The sequence below is a fragment of the Protomyctophum bolini genome (assembly GCF_963924005.1).
Source record: "Protomyctophum bolini genome assembly, chromosome: 12".
Lineage (NCBI taxonomy): Eukaryota > Metazoa > Chordata > Actinopteri > Myctophiformes > Myctophidae > Protomyctophum > Protomyctophum bolini.
This window is the reverse complement of record NC_137873.1, coordinates 23,443,343-23,457,959: the sequence shown is the minus strand read 5'-3', so window position 1 is coordinate 23,457,959 and position 14,617 is coordinate 23,443,343. Positions and strand designations below refer to the sequence as shown.

The 14,617-nt window shown below is 41.3% G+C and overlaps 1 protein-coding gene across 1 annotated transcript in view; it reads right to left on the bottom strand.

Annotated features, from left to right (window-relative positions):
- gpr158b (G protein-coupled receptor 158b) overlaps positions 1-14,617 on the bottom strand; it is a gene marked incomplete at its 5' end in the record, with an annotated part of 74,451 nt that overhangs the window by 35,156 nt on the left and 24,678 nt on the right. Inside the window, one exon of the mRNA XM_080778410.1 lies at positions 5,694-5,796. Coding sequence (XP_080634536.1) covers positions 5,694-5,796 — 103 coding nt within the window. The remainder of the gene's footprint in view (positions 1-5,693; positions 5,797-14,617) is intronic.

Here is a 14,617-nt window from a genome sequence, read left to right as displayed (position 1 = left end):
ACGACATGAGGTAGAAATGTCTTTGCATGGATTTCTCCAGTTGTTACCAGTGTTGCCATGTCCGCTTGTTATAAGCGACTTGGGACTTGAAAATATTGGTAGTTACTAGTTGCAGGTTGTGTTTTTTTTGGGTTTGTTTCTAAAGTGTAGTAGGTTATTTAGGCTTGTTCCCTAATGTTGTTTAAACCTGTGATTCCTGCACATGGACCCCCATCAGGTTTTTATTTGTATAAAACAAAAACTATTTTGGAAAATATCAGATCTACAAGCTCACAACGGTGTATTGGGAGCTGTAGATCTATTCTCAAGTAGCTGCCGATGTATAGTCTTAAGAGTATAAATCTAAGTGTATAGTATAGTTTTCATAGACCTTGTAAAGGTAGACTGGACGGCCAAGGCTCCAAGGGCCGATTCATACTCTAATTTCTGACGAGCCGAAATAATTTCGGCACTACAGCGCCGAAACAGCGGTAAAATAGGAGTATGAATCGGCCCCAAGAATCAGACAACTGTCCAAGAATGCATTTTGTTGGTTTTTATTTACCCCAAAGTCTCCAAACATCAACCAGGCTTCCAAACGCAGTAAACCCACCTTCCAAAAACGTCAGGACAGTTCATCAACATACCACTGCGGCACTACAGCCAAGTTCAACTCCTTTCTCAAGTTTACTCTGTGGTGTTTCAGACTTTCTGCGCACATCATTAACGGTAAACCTCTGCAGTTTGAGTAAAAAACGGGTGAAACGGGATGATTCCTCCTCCATTGTTGCAGTCCAGTATGTCTGTCCACTCGTCTCAGTCGGACTGAAGGACTTTTTCTTTTTGAAGACAACACAAATAATACAAACTATGAAAAACTACGCCATCACATAATCAAATGAAATAGTGTGGTTTAAAGAACTGAACTTTATTCCTACAAAATCACTACCGTACGTTCACAGTGAATGAGTGGCTGCTGACCGGAAGCACACCGGCGGCCCAAAGTGAACGCGGAAGTGTTGGCTGCATATAGCCCATTGGGTAGTTCTACAAGGCCTGTCTCTCTGTCTCTCTCGATATCTCTCTCTGTCTCTCTCAATATCTCTCTATGTCTCTCTGTCTATCCGTCTCTCTCAATATCTTTCTCTCTCACTCCCTGATCAGTCGACCCCATCTGGGTGCTTCTAGACCGGATGACTGCAGCCTGCATAACAAGATACACAAAGCTGACAACACAACAACAATTAAAAATAAAATATTCACATCATGCAAGACAGACTGGATGAATGCAAAATTAAGTAGACACAACAAACGGAGGAGATGGATCACGGAATTATTCCTCAACCAATTACTCCAGCACAGCAGATTAAGCTTGCCAACGGCCTAGTTTGTAGATACAAGTTAACGATGCGGAAACTGCAACCATTCCTTGATTCTCTCTCACAATCTGTTTTTCTGAGCTAATTTATTTGTCTGTCTCTCCGCGATCTGTCTGTCTCTGCAGACCAGGGTACAGTTGGAGGAATCACATCGACTCACTGGCCTTGGAACGCCTCGGGATCCCCCAGGAGTAAGTTACTAATGTTGCTCTGGTAGGGGTGTTCGAAATGGTGATAAATATCGTCGGGACGATACAATGTCTCCACGATACGGCTTTTTAGAGTTATCGTTTCCATCATGATAAATTCACTGACATCAGATGCAGTGAATGCACGACATTGCACGTTCTATGATGTGTAATTTATACTTCTGCAGTACGACGGTTTCGTTCACCAAAAATAACAAATCTACAAGCTTTGCTACTGCACCGCAATGCAAGGCATTGTTTGCTTATAGATCGGGTGGGTTCCCAAAGTCCCCGCCCCTTTCTTCTGAGCAGAGACGGAAGCAGGAGTTTGTCTACACTCTGCGCTCCGCACAGAATAATGTGTAAAGAAAGACGAAAGAAATGGACGGGCAATTATACTCAGATGTCGAGCGAGTGGAGGTTGAGGAAGGGCTAGTTCCCAAAAAGAACTGTACAGCAGTGGTATGGAACTATTTCGGATTCTCCGTAAGGGACAAGGACCAAACGAACATTATTTTCAAACTCCTACGGTTTCGCCGACAGCCACTTCATAGTTTGCAAAAACATACACGCTGTGTGTGTGTGTGTGTGTGTGTGTGTGTGTGTGTGTGTGTGTGTGTGTGTGTGTGTGTGTGCGTGTGCGTGCGTGTGTGTGTGTACGCATGCGGACTGTGCTGTACACCGTCTGTCAGTGCTCTCCTCCCTTGCTCTATAATGTAGCCTACATTAATCTGCTCCGCCAAAACTCAATGACAATTTAATGTGAATCCTACTTTATGCGAAGTAGGTGAGATGATCGCCTACTCCTTGTAAACTGAGTTTGAAACGTCGCCACATTCAAAAACATATCCAGCAAACCAACTCCTCAGCAAAACATTATAGTATTCCATGGAAGCAGATGGGATCAACACTTGCAAGCATAACATTTAAATCCCTTTAGAGAGAGTAAAACCACAACATAAACCTCAGTTTCACTTATCTAAGGAATTAATGAAAGCAATAAGGTACACCCCCACACTGTGTATCTGCTCGACACAAGAGTATTGTCTTATTTAATGAAGCAACGTTTCGGTTTCAAGAAGGCGTGTCTCTCCAGTGGAGAAGCCAGTAAATCACCTTCTCTGGGTATAATAAAGGTCCCAGGCATGGTGCCCATGACCAGTGTCGGGTAACGTTACTTTCTAAAGTAACTTGTGAGGTTACTGGATCACAGCCATTAAAAATAATCCTGTTATGTTACAAGATTACCCACTGAGAAAAGTAACTTGTGAGAATACTTTTCGATTACTTTTAGGTTACTCGATAATTAAAAACCATTTTCAAATCCTTGCGCAAGTTGATTACAGTTGTATTACTGCCGACCGTCATATGGACATCTTTCTTACTTACTACAACTATTGAGAAACAACTGCCTTCATACATATAATAAAGACATGTGTTCAAAAAGTCAAACGTACATCTGTGATTACTCAAATAACAATACAATGATGAATGAATACATAATAATAAAAGCACTAGAAAACTATAATAGAACACAATATGGTATGAGTGCATTATAGAATAATAAAGTTTTTATTATGAACAAGAGTTGCTCATAGGAGTGCAATAACTGTTGAATATATTGTCAGGGAACAGGGTGCACAATCTCAGTTATTGTTGTTCTATTGTTCTATTATTCAGTTATCATTTTTTATGGGAATGCGTTGGGGAGAATGTATGAATTATTAATGTAATTTTGTTATGTTAATTTCGTACGATTTATTTTGTACAGCAGGCCTATGTGTTGTTTGCTAACACTAGTGGCGTTTGGTCTATACTGTATGTGCTTTGTGTGACGAGACGATGAGGGAAAGAGATAATTCATTTTGATTATACCACTGTGTAACTCACAGCAAGAGTTGTTTCAAAACACCTAGGCCTATTGAATGTCATAATCCTATCAGTGTCAAGAGTCCCGCGGGGGCAATCAGCAGTAAACTTGAAAAACCATTGAGGTGGTCTCATTGACGTGTGATTTAGGAGCCCACGGCAACGCTTGGCAAGTCACTCCAAGCAGTTGTAATGGCTGCACATTCTTATTATACATATTGTAAACAGCCAGACAATGGAGATCACCCCTCATTGACCTCAATGATAAGCTTTTGTTTAATTTCAGCCATTCCGGTGTGCTTGCCCACAGCATGATACGTCATACAATGGCTTATCAGTGGTGACCTCAGACGGCCCCTGATGAGCAGGCTGGTGCCTTGTATTCAAACTTTGCACTACAATGTAGTGACTACATTAAACAATGGGGCTGCAGACCAGGTTTACTGTTTAATGGATTCCTTTCACAACATAAAGTTAATTATACTGTAGATGCTTTCAACTATAATAATGACTATATTTGTAAACCCCCTTACTCGAAGATAATTTAAAGAATTGATCATAGCTTATAACATTTGGCATAATTATTCCTCTTAGTTACTCCAGTGCTTCTATAGCCAAAGCCTCTTATCTCAACTAATGCTAGAAATTAGGGATGTCCGATATAATCCTGATATTGTCCAACTGCTAATTTCCGATACCGATATCAACCGATACCAACTGTTTTTCACCAAAAGTCGACTAATTGTTAGATGTTGTGGCCTATTTGCCAATGTAGAAGCATAATTGCCTTGATGCATGAGATCTGCCTCCTTAACTTAATCAACAAGGGCCAGGTGCACAGACAGACACGCACGCACTTCACGCACGCACGCGCACACACACACACACACACACACACACACACACACAAACACACACACACACACACACACACACACACACACACCCCCCCCCCCCCACACACACACACACACACACACACACACACACACACTTGCCCTCTGCAGTGCTAAAATGTGAAAGTGACTTAAGCTTCAAGATCGTCTCATTTCTCTCCAAAAGCCCTTGAATATGTGGAATATTTCTGTGGAATATTACTGTGATTATGGTAGTTTCATATTTCATAGCACACACACCATACAGTAAGGACTCCTTAAAACTAATTTAAAAAAGAAAAAAAAGTATTTATTTTTTCTCTTCTTTTTTTTACTGATTTTCCAATATTACTTTTTTATGCATATATTGGCCGAAAATATCGGGAGGCCGATAATATCGAACATCCCTATTCCCTACTAGAAATGCCAAAAAATGTCAAAAGCTTGATTGCCAGAGACATGGCCAAAAAAACAAGCAGCTTGCTTAAAAATAGAAATATAAAACAAATAAAGGAAAACAATACAAACAAAGGCCATAGAATTGTTTCGAGAGAACATTCAGCACAGCATCTGTTGTGAGTCTAATGAGATTGGTATGCAAATCAGGCCACATTTGGATATACTGTATACGATACGTGTATAAAGTGGAGAGTGAAAGCAACAGAGATAAGCATGTTGCTGGAGGGGACAACAGCGCCAGGTGGTTCATTAAAGCATGACTAAGGCATTATCAGAGGTAATTCCACTGAGGTGTGGGTTTCTCTTCTCACAACAGATCTAACAAATCCAACAGTTTTATGAATCAGATGCCACTTGTGGTTGGGGGGGACGGGGGCACTGGGGGGGTAACGTTTTTCGACACACAGGTTGAGGACAACTGATCTAGGGGTTTGAATCCACCGCATGCATCTGGCTTGGCTGAGCGTTTATACGAACACAACTGGCCCGTGTTCATTGGAGGGAAGCCAGGTGGAGTAGGAGGTGAGATTTGTCACATGGCGGGGAATATTTAGCAGGAGAAGTAGGACAAAAGCTCTCTATATCCTCCCAGTGGGGGCTCCTCACTAGAAATAAAATACAAATAATAAATAAATAAATAAACTGCTATACCGGTAATTGTAAAACCTTGAGTTTCCAGTGACAATGGAGCACAGTGATTTTCTCTCTTTAAATGATGAACCTACACAGCAGAATCTAGAAATATTATTCAGCAGCAAAAACGGAAATCTGCACGCCAGAAAATATCTCAACAGGTGACAAAGGAGAAAAAATGATGTAGTAAAGTATATAAATATAGAAGATATATAATAGTTGAAACTCCATGCAACAATGGTTCTGTTGGACATTGCTCCAACAGCAGCAATGGCAGTTTGTACATCGCAGAGAACATACTTGACACCTACTTGTGAAACCATTGAGGGCCAGTCGGCTTGGATGATAGAAGCCCCTTCTACATTGGCACTGGTACTTGTCCAACACAAAGCCATGTCCGCCGATAGGAGTGCACTGGAAGCCGTGGGAGAAAGAAACAGAGAGAGAGAGAGAGAGATAGAGAGAGAGAGAAACAGAGAATAATGCTTAATACATTCTTCACCATATGATAGTCTCACTTGACAATAGTGACAATTGATAATAGCTGACCAACGCAGTGCGATGCAATGCATTGTGAGCTTGTAGGTCGGTAATGTTCAACACTTAAAAAAAACTATAAACTAGGCTTAATAATGTTCATTTATTTGAGATGGAAATATTGTCGCGTTCAATTGACCATGTCCTAGGCAGAAGGTATATATATACCGCAGGAAGGGGCAGTAGTGATCCCCTGCCAGATGGACACAGCTAAGAAGAAAATAGAAGGGGAATGAGGCGTTTAATGGTCTACATTCTAAACATTTCATCCGTGTTGATGCCAATGGCGCTTTTTCAATAAACACACACACAGACGCACGCACACACGTAGTGCCACACACACGCACACACAAGTGTTTAAACTCCAGAGCAAAAAAAAAGAAATCCAGAAAAAGAACTGCAATACATTTGACATGAATTTTCATAAATAGTTCATAGTGCTGCATACTTAAGAGTAGAGTAGAGTACATTGCCTCTGGGATGTTGAACTCTACTAGCTCTGTGGAGACAGCACCTTTTTAAACCTTGTGAATTTGAATAATTTCAGTAGCAGTCTCTGGATATGAAGTGACGTTTTTTTGTCATTTCTGATACTGTAATTAGCAGAATTTTTGTGAAAAAACATAATTTGAAGTGAAAATAGATGTCAAGAACAAACCAATAAATCACTCTCGCTTTGCTTGGACGGAGATTAGAGAGAGAATATTGTGATGTGTGGCCATTATTTTGAAGAGAGTCGGTGGGTTTCATAATTTGAGAACAGAACACCCACACATGTGAGGTTACACGTCCAACTGTGAGGCAGTGGCTCTGTCTGCCATCCACATAATCAACCACAAAGCTGAGATAAGGTGAGCTGAAGTTGAACCTGAGCCAGAGCTCATCTAGCACTGTGGCAACAGGTGAAAGTGGATTTCCTTTTGTAGAAAGGCCAGTCTGGGCCAGAATATCTCCACCTCAGCAAAAGGAGCAGGTGTCACAGACATTCCAGGGAGACAGAATCAGACTTTCTACATACAGTATACTGTAGAGAGAACAGCAGGATTAAAGAGACAGAGAAGGAAGCATACAGAGAAGACAGAGAGAGAGCATACAAGGGCAGAATATTAATACCTCCCTGCAGCGTAGCATTGGGGAGAATAGAACGTGCCAGCCTCCCACTTGGCTTGAATATATACACTCACACATTGCATATTGCATACTATATTCTTTCAGATATGTATATGTTCACGCACAGAAGCATACAGTATACGCAACACCCACCAGCAGCTTTTGTTAGTATTTCCTGCTAATGTAAAGTGGAAGGAGAGACATGGTAATATCTAACCAGGAACACAAGGGATGAAATATAATGCTTGTTACTTGCGCGAGTGTACTATTTTCGACTGCCAATCAGGGATTGTGAATTTTTGGTGGCATCGCTTGGCCAATCTAATCAGGGATTGTTGCGAACGCTGTGAGCACTTACTATGAGACCTAGCAGATCATGTCTGTCTGTCTGTGTGTCCGTGTGTCCCCCCTTTGTGCCCATATAGAGCTGAGTGATTTGTTTGTGATTGATGCAACACACTCCATATTTGGACGTATAGCTGCTTTGGGGACTCCTTATATGGTTATGGCTAAGTTAAAAACCTAACTTAAAAAAAACTTAACTTAAAAAAAAAAAAACTTAAAAAAAAATCTTTAAAAAACCCAAATATGTATGAGCTGCGTTCGCTTCCCGCGTTTGCGCGTCTTACTGGTATATATATGGCCATACTGTATATATAGCGCGACCATATATATCCATATATGGTCGCGCCTCATAACATCACTCCTTCTGACACATCACACCACCATATATAGCCATATGAAGATTACTGACCTCATCTAACCCTGGATAACCATTGATAGAGAAGACTGGATCATCACCTAGATCTACATACATATATATGGAGCCGGCCAGCAATTCTACATCTGACCTCAAACCTCAAACCCTTAGATCTCCATATATGGAGCTGACCTGTTCTGACATTCCATATGTTGATTCTTCCGACCCGTACTTCCTGTTCTGACATTCCATATGTTGATCTGCCCGATCTGTTCCTGATCCAACATTTTATCAACTCAGTTAATTTTTTTCCTGGAAGCAGACAAGTCAAGCTTTCTCTGAAGGTCTTTCGTTGTCACACAGGCACAACAGAGAATTTTCAATAAACCATTCAAACGCAATTATCCCATAGAGAAGTCTAACAACTACATTGATTTGACTTGAATCTCTCAAAGAGTAGCTAGCCCCCTCTGCCCCCTCCTATGCACAGCTTTGTGTGTCTGTGTGTACCACGGAATGTGATGATTTGATTGGCTGAGCACGGAATGTGATTCATGATGATGTACAATGATAAGAGCGCCCCTCACTTCACACTGGTGTGATACTTTTTCTTTTATATGTCTGCTATAATGACACACCTAATAAAGGCATGCCAGGTTGAAATTGGTTAATGAAAGTATGGTTGTGGATAAGAGAACACTGTGTGTACTGTGTAGATGGATGCATGCATACATACAGAATTTGAGGTTAAATGCAAATGATAGGGGGTTGCAATTGTCATCCTGTGGGACGCCAAATGATGCGACAGGTCATGCATGAAGCAGCGTGAGCTGTGATTGTTAAGCAGTGGTCTCATTGTCCCTATGAAAATTACTGTTATACAGATATAGAAACAAACGTTCTATCTAGACAGCTTGACCTTGGGCCAGGTTGTAAAAAGAAAGATCACATCACACCTGTGTGAAGGGAGTGGTGCAACTCCGTGTGGGGGTCCCCGGGTGGTCCCTGAAAGTTCCAGACCCACATGAACGCGCCCAGGGTGCCGGTCCGGTTCTGGCGAGCCGCCCCACGTCCGAAACGGTCGAGAAATGACAGAGTTACCGTGTGGGGATCCCCAGAACATCCAGACCTTCACCTTGGTGGTGAAAACCAACCAAACGCTATTTTCGTGCTAGCCTCGGACACAGCCAGTCAGGGACACAGCCAGCCAGGGACACACATAGCTGTCTATAGGAGTGGTTGCACCATTCAAAAGGTGCAAAATATGGATGTGATATACTGCAGGACGGTGGTGAGAGTGAAGTACATCTCAGAAAATAATATATGCTTGTTGACAGAGGACCATGGAAGCATTTCCCCCTGAGTTCGTAAACTGCAGCACGTCTGGGGTCACATGCATGGGACCTCGTGTGCACACCTGCTCCAAAACTACTCACCGGCTGTCATTCCAAACATAATTACTAGGCACTAGGCACGTACACACGGCGGCGCACCAACAGACACTCACGTGGCTGGGATTTTAAACGGTCCCAAGGCAAGCCTCGTTTTTCATCAGAAGCCATGAAAAGGCTATGAAAAGGCTGTTTGATATGTCACATGCACTTTGATGGATCACATTAATCAGAAGCGCCGCCGCCCAAAAAGTGAGAAAGTAATTTGTGATTGCTGCCCTATCTTTTACATAGTAAAAAAGTAGAGTTCAAGGCTTTGCTATAAATCACACCTAAAGGCCAATAGGGGAGGAGGTTTACTTTCAAGAAGGGTAGCCTAGGGGCATTGAATATTGGAGATGTTGTAGTTGTGAGTTTATGTGGTTATTTATGTGCTTGAGTTCCACAGTGTAGAGACACCAGAAAAGAGAAAAGCCATTATGTCGACCTTGTGGTCCTCACTTACCCCATTGTACATCAGGATTTTTAAAAACCGACCCTACCTGACTCGCCATGAACCGACCAGAAAGAACAGTTTTAATGAATAACCAAACCCGATCCGAACCCGAACCATTCCACAGATATTATTGTGGCTGTTATTGACCTGCACGACCTGCATCCGCAGTAATTGCCTCATTAACATACCCGCCCAACCCACAGGTCAACTTGTGGGTTACGGGTCAATATCCCTACAGGCCACGGTCGACAATAACAAGCTAACTAATTTGATAAGCAGCGATGCATGCATTTATTGAATGTCTACTCTACAGTGTTCAGGTCATGTTTTGCCTCCACCAGTGCTGCACCCACTGAAAAACATTATTACATTTACTATCAGAAAATGGGTCTATAGACCTGGTCAATGCAGCTCATGATGACTTGTGTTTCACACATCTCTCTCCTGTTGAAAATTTACATTTTAATGAAAATCTCAGCGTTCATTAAATCCACTGGACTTAAAGTGACTTCTCTGGGGCTGATCACTGATCAGGTAAACTCTCCAGGGTAGCACCTATTTCAAGTATTTTGAAAGTTTGCCATAAAGCCAGGGGCCAGACTGAGATGGTTTGGACATGTACAGAGGAGGGATAGTGAGTATATCGGTAGAAGGATGCTGATGTTGGAACTGCCAGGCAGGAGGTCTAGAGGAAGACCAAAAGAGAAGATGTATGAATGTAGTGAAAGAGGAAATGAAGTTAGTTGGTGTGCAAGAAGAGGAGGCAGCGGACAGGGTGAGAGGGAGGCAGAGGATTCGATGTGGCGACCACTGAAGGGAACCGCCAAAAGGAAAAGAAGAAGGAGACATAACCAGCTCACCCACTCTAGAGAGTTTAGTTTTTCCATGGACATTTTGTGTAACAAGGTCAAACTTCCAAAATACCTCCAACATGCTATTAGAAGACAAGGAATTCGAGAGCTAAGACAGCACCCAAGCTAGCATCTACTGTAAATAGTCAACGAGTAGGAAGCAGGAAGACAGGTAGACACGCACGCACACACGCACAGTGAACCTGTAGTGTCCTACCCCACACTATATACAGTACCTCTATATATTGTATTGAATATTTTGGTTTAAAAGCTTTGTATTGACTATGAAGAATACATTATGTGATGTCAAAACATTAGTCCTGCAGGAAAATAAATGGAAATGACGTAAAGATCATCCCCATATGGGCTGTGATCTGGCCTAGTCCTGAACGTCACCGGAGTCACTGGAGGACGTCATCATAACGTTATCATGACGTCATTTGGCTTGCTGGGTTTGTTTGTTGTAGTGCAAACTGCAAAGTCGGTCTCGTATTGATAGATTTATCAGCCATCAACGTGGCTCAGCACGGCTCTGCAAACATTACTGTGAAAATGAGCTAACAACATTACAAGAGTGGCTAACCACCTGACCAAGTGAGACATCCCTGTTGGCATGGTGCTTAGGGAACATGATATCAAAGAGCCTCAGCCCCATCCCTCCACGAACGCTAGCTTTGGGGAAATGGTGACATGCAATTTCACCTTCTGTTGAATGGTTTCGAATTCATGCGTCTTGAAACCAAACAGGTATGCTAGATGTGTCTCCGAAGTCATTGTATTACCGTGGAGACACTGGTGTTTGGTCTGCAGCCAACAGCAATTTTTTGACACAAATGCGAGAGAGAGAGAGAGAGAGAGAGAGAGAGAGAGAGAGAGAGAGAGAGAGATGGAGAGGGTTAAAGATAGTGGAGAGAAAGGGAGGCAGGATGGATACTTGGATAGAAAGTGACAGATATAAACAGAGGAGAGAGGAAGAATGAAAGTGAAATAGGGAAAAACAGAGGGAGGGCAAGAGGGAAACAGAGAGAGAGAGAGAGAGAGAGAGAGAGAGAGCACTCTGCATTCCTCAGAGATCTATAAATACCCTGAAAGCATTAAACCCTAAAAGCATTACAATCAGTCTCTCCCTTGGGTGCATGTTGAGGCTGCTGCTGCCACGCAACACCGATGCCGCTTGACATCCTGAGGATGTCTGCAGCGGAGAAGACCGCCTGGTATTCCCTTTATCGATACGTGAGACAAAATAACTGATAGAAGACCGCCTGGTATTCCCTTTATCGATACGTGAGACAAAATAACTGATAGAAGACCGCCTGGTATTCCCTTTATCGATACATGAGCCAAAATAACTGATAGAAGACCGCCTGGTATTCCCTTTATCGATACGTGAGACAAAATAACTGATAGAAGACCGCCTGGTATTCCCTTTATCGATACATGAGCCAAAAGAACTGATACAGCCAACTATTTGTCTGTTTGACTATTTGACTATAAACATTACATTACACTGTAATTTTCACCAGTTAGAACTAATAGCCACCCTCTATGGCAGTGACATTGTATGGGTTTCAATTTGCCCAAATATAACGGTATATACATTTTTGTACTGCTCATTGTGTCATGAGAACATTCACACAGAACGTAAATATTTTGCGGCGATAAAGCAACACAAATTTTATGTGAATCAAGGTAAATGTTTCTGAGCTTCCATGACGTGATAAAGACGTGAATTATTAATTAAGCATCAACTATGTATATGGATATGGAACGCCGCTTCTTGCCCCCCAAATGTAGTTTCTTCCCCCACCCTGTTTGTTTTTATTTAATTTAACCAGTATAACACCACATTGATTGTACGTATGTGAACTTGCCAAGAGGCATACATATTGCACAGATTGCCAGCAATATTTGATTTACCCAATAGAAAATAGTATCAACAACAAAAATATTGGCTGAGAGACAAAGCAATGAAACACATTCTTTGAAGGGTTCCCCATAAAATATTTGACTTTGATCCAGACTCTGCTTCCACTGCACAAACAGCATTCAAACCTAAAATCGTAAACATAGCGCCGTTTGTTGTCTGTTGTCAAAAGAGTTACTTTACTTGGAAGGGACAATGAACATTAATGAACATTTAATGTGAAATCAATCGTCAGATCATGATTTTGATCTCATGCTACACGACGCGGGTGGACTTTAATGAACCTGAACATATTTTCACATTCCGTGTTAAAAATCACCGAAATGGTGTGAGGATATACTCAGCTTCAATAAAACCACTGTGAAATAAATATATCATTTGACTTTGAAACAGTAGACTTGATTGCATACTAAAAATCATGAATAACAGAATAATAACCTAATGTTTTATTATTAAAAAAAGGATTTCCCACCTTGACATTAGGACATTGGGAACTGTACGGTTGCTGTGGTTTTCAGGGTTATTATGAGAGATATAATGAGATCAGAATCTTATGGTACTACCTAGACTAAAGGGTCCTGATCTTGTGGGCACTGGACAGTGGTGGAAAAGCATAAAACATTTATACCAATAGTATCAATACGGCAATGTAGAAATACTCTGTTATAAGTAGAGTCCTGAATTCAGAATGTACTTGAGTAAAACTACAAATGTATTAGTATAAAAATGTACTTAAAGTACCAAAAGTAGAAAGTACTCATTATGCTATTTTCAAACAGCCACATGTATAAATATGTATGTATGTTGGGGTAAGAATGGTGGTCCCTTTTTGGCGGTTGATGGTGACGTAACTAAGATACGTTTCAAGGTTGGTATAAGGTCAATAACGGGTCTAAAGGATTTAGAACAGCAGCAGATGTATAGACATTAGTTAGTAGCAATACTTGTGCACTCTTCTTGCACACAAGTAGGCCTACTTGTGTGCAAGGCGCAAGTTGGCACCCCAACAGAGTGCTTTTCTAGTTATTATTATTTTTATTATTATTAACACATAGACTGCTACAGGTTCTAGCGGACCCTGGCTTACTGGTGCTGAAGGCTTAACATGGGCTTTTTGAACTTTTTGGGGGGCCCACAGCGAGGGGCCTCTTATAGCGAGAATCACAATCGCATAAATAAAAAGAAAGCCCAACTTGTCCACTTCAATTTAAAAAAAAAATTATGATTCTACCATCTTCCATTCTGGAGATATTGACCTTTTTCTAACACCTGCTTTTGCCTGCACGCTGCTTGTGAAAAAAAACAACAGAGATATGGAGGCCTGAAGTTGACAGACATTTCAGTTCAGTTTTTTTAGTTCAAAAGACCGATATAAAATTGAGCACAAATAATATCCTATACAAACCATATACCGAATGAAAGCCCTGAATGTCTACTTTTAGGAGGAAAACAGTACACATTGTACACATATACAGTTTGTCACTAATTGGCTATTGAATGCAGCTTGCGCCCACCAGAGAACTTTAGAGAAGGCATGGACCCGAAGAACTATTATTCACAAAATAAGGCCTATAGCGACATGTACATACTATATACCGTATGAAACAGTAGACTCTCTGCTTTCATAAGAAAAATACCACCCAGAAAAATCACACCCCTGTGAAGTGAGCAGTGCAATTGCACTGCTCACTTCACAGGGGTGTGATTTTTATTATTATTACAGTATTAGTATTTTTCTTATGAAAGCAGAGAGTCGACTGTTTCATACGGTATATAGTATGTACATGTCGCTATAGGCCTTATTTTGTGAATAATAGTTATTCAGGCCCATGCCATCTCTAAAGTTCTCTGAAAAAGATAATTTTAGAGAGCATGGACCTAACAACTAAATATTCACAAAATAAGGCCTATAGCGACATGTACATACTATATACCGTATGAAACAGAATACTCTCTGCTTTCATAAGAAAAATACTAATACTGTAATAATAATAGAAATCACACCCCAGTGAAGTGAGCAGTGCAATGTTGCACTGCTCACTTCACAACATTGCACTGCTCACTTCACAGGGGTGTGATTTTTATTATTACGAGTAAGACGCGCGAACGCGGAAGGCGAACGCAGATCGTAAATTGCAATAACAATTAGAATAAATTACAGACATGATCTGCAGGGTGTCATAGTTAGTGCTTGGACCACGCCAGCTCCATATATGGTCACAAAAG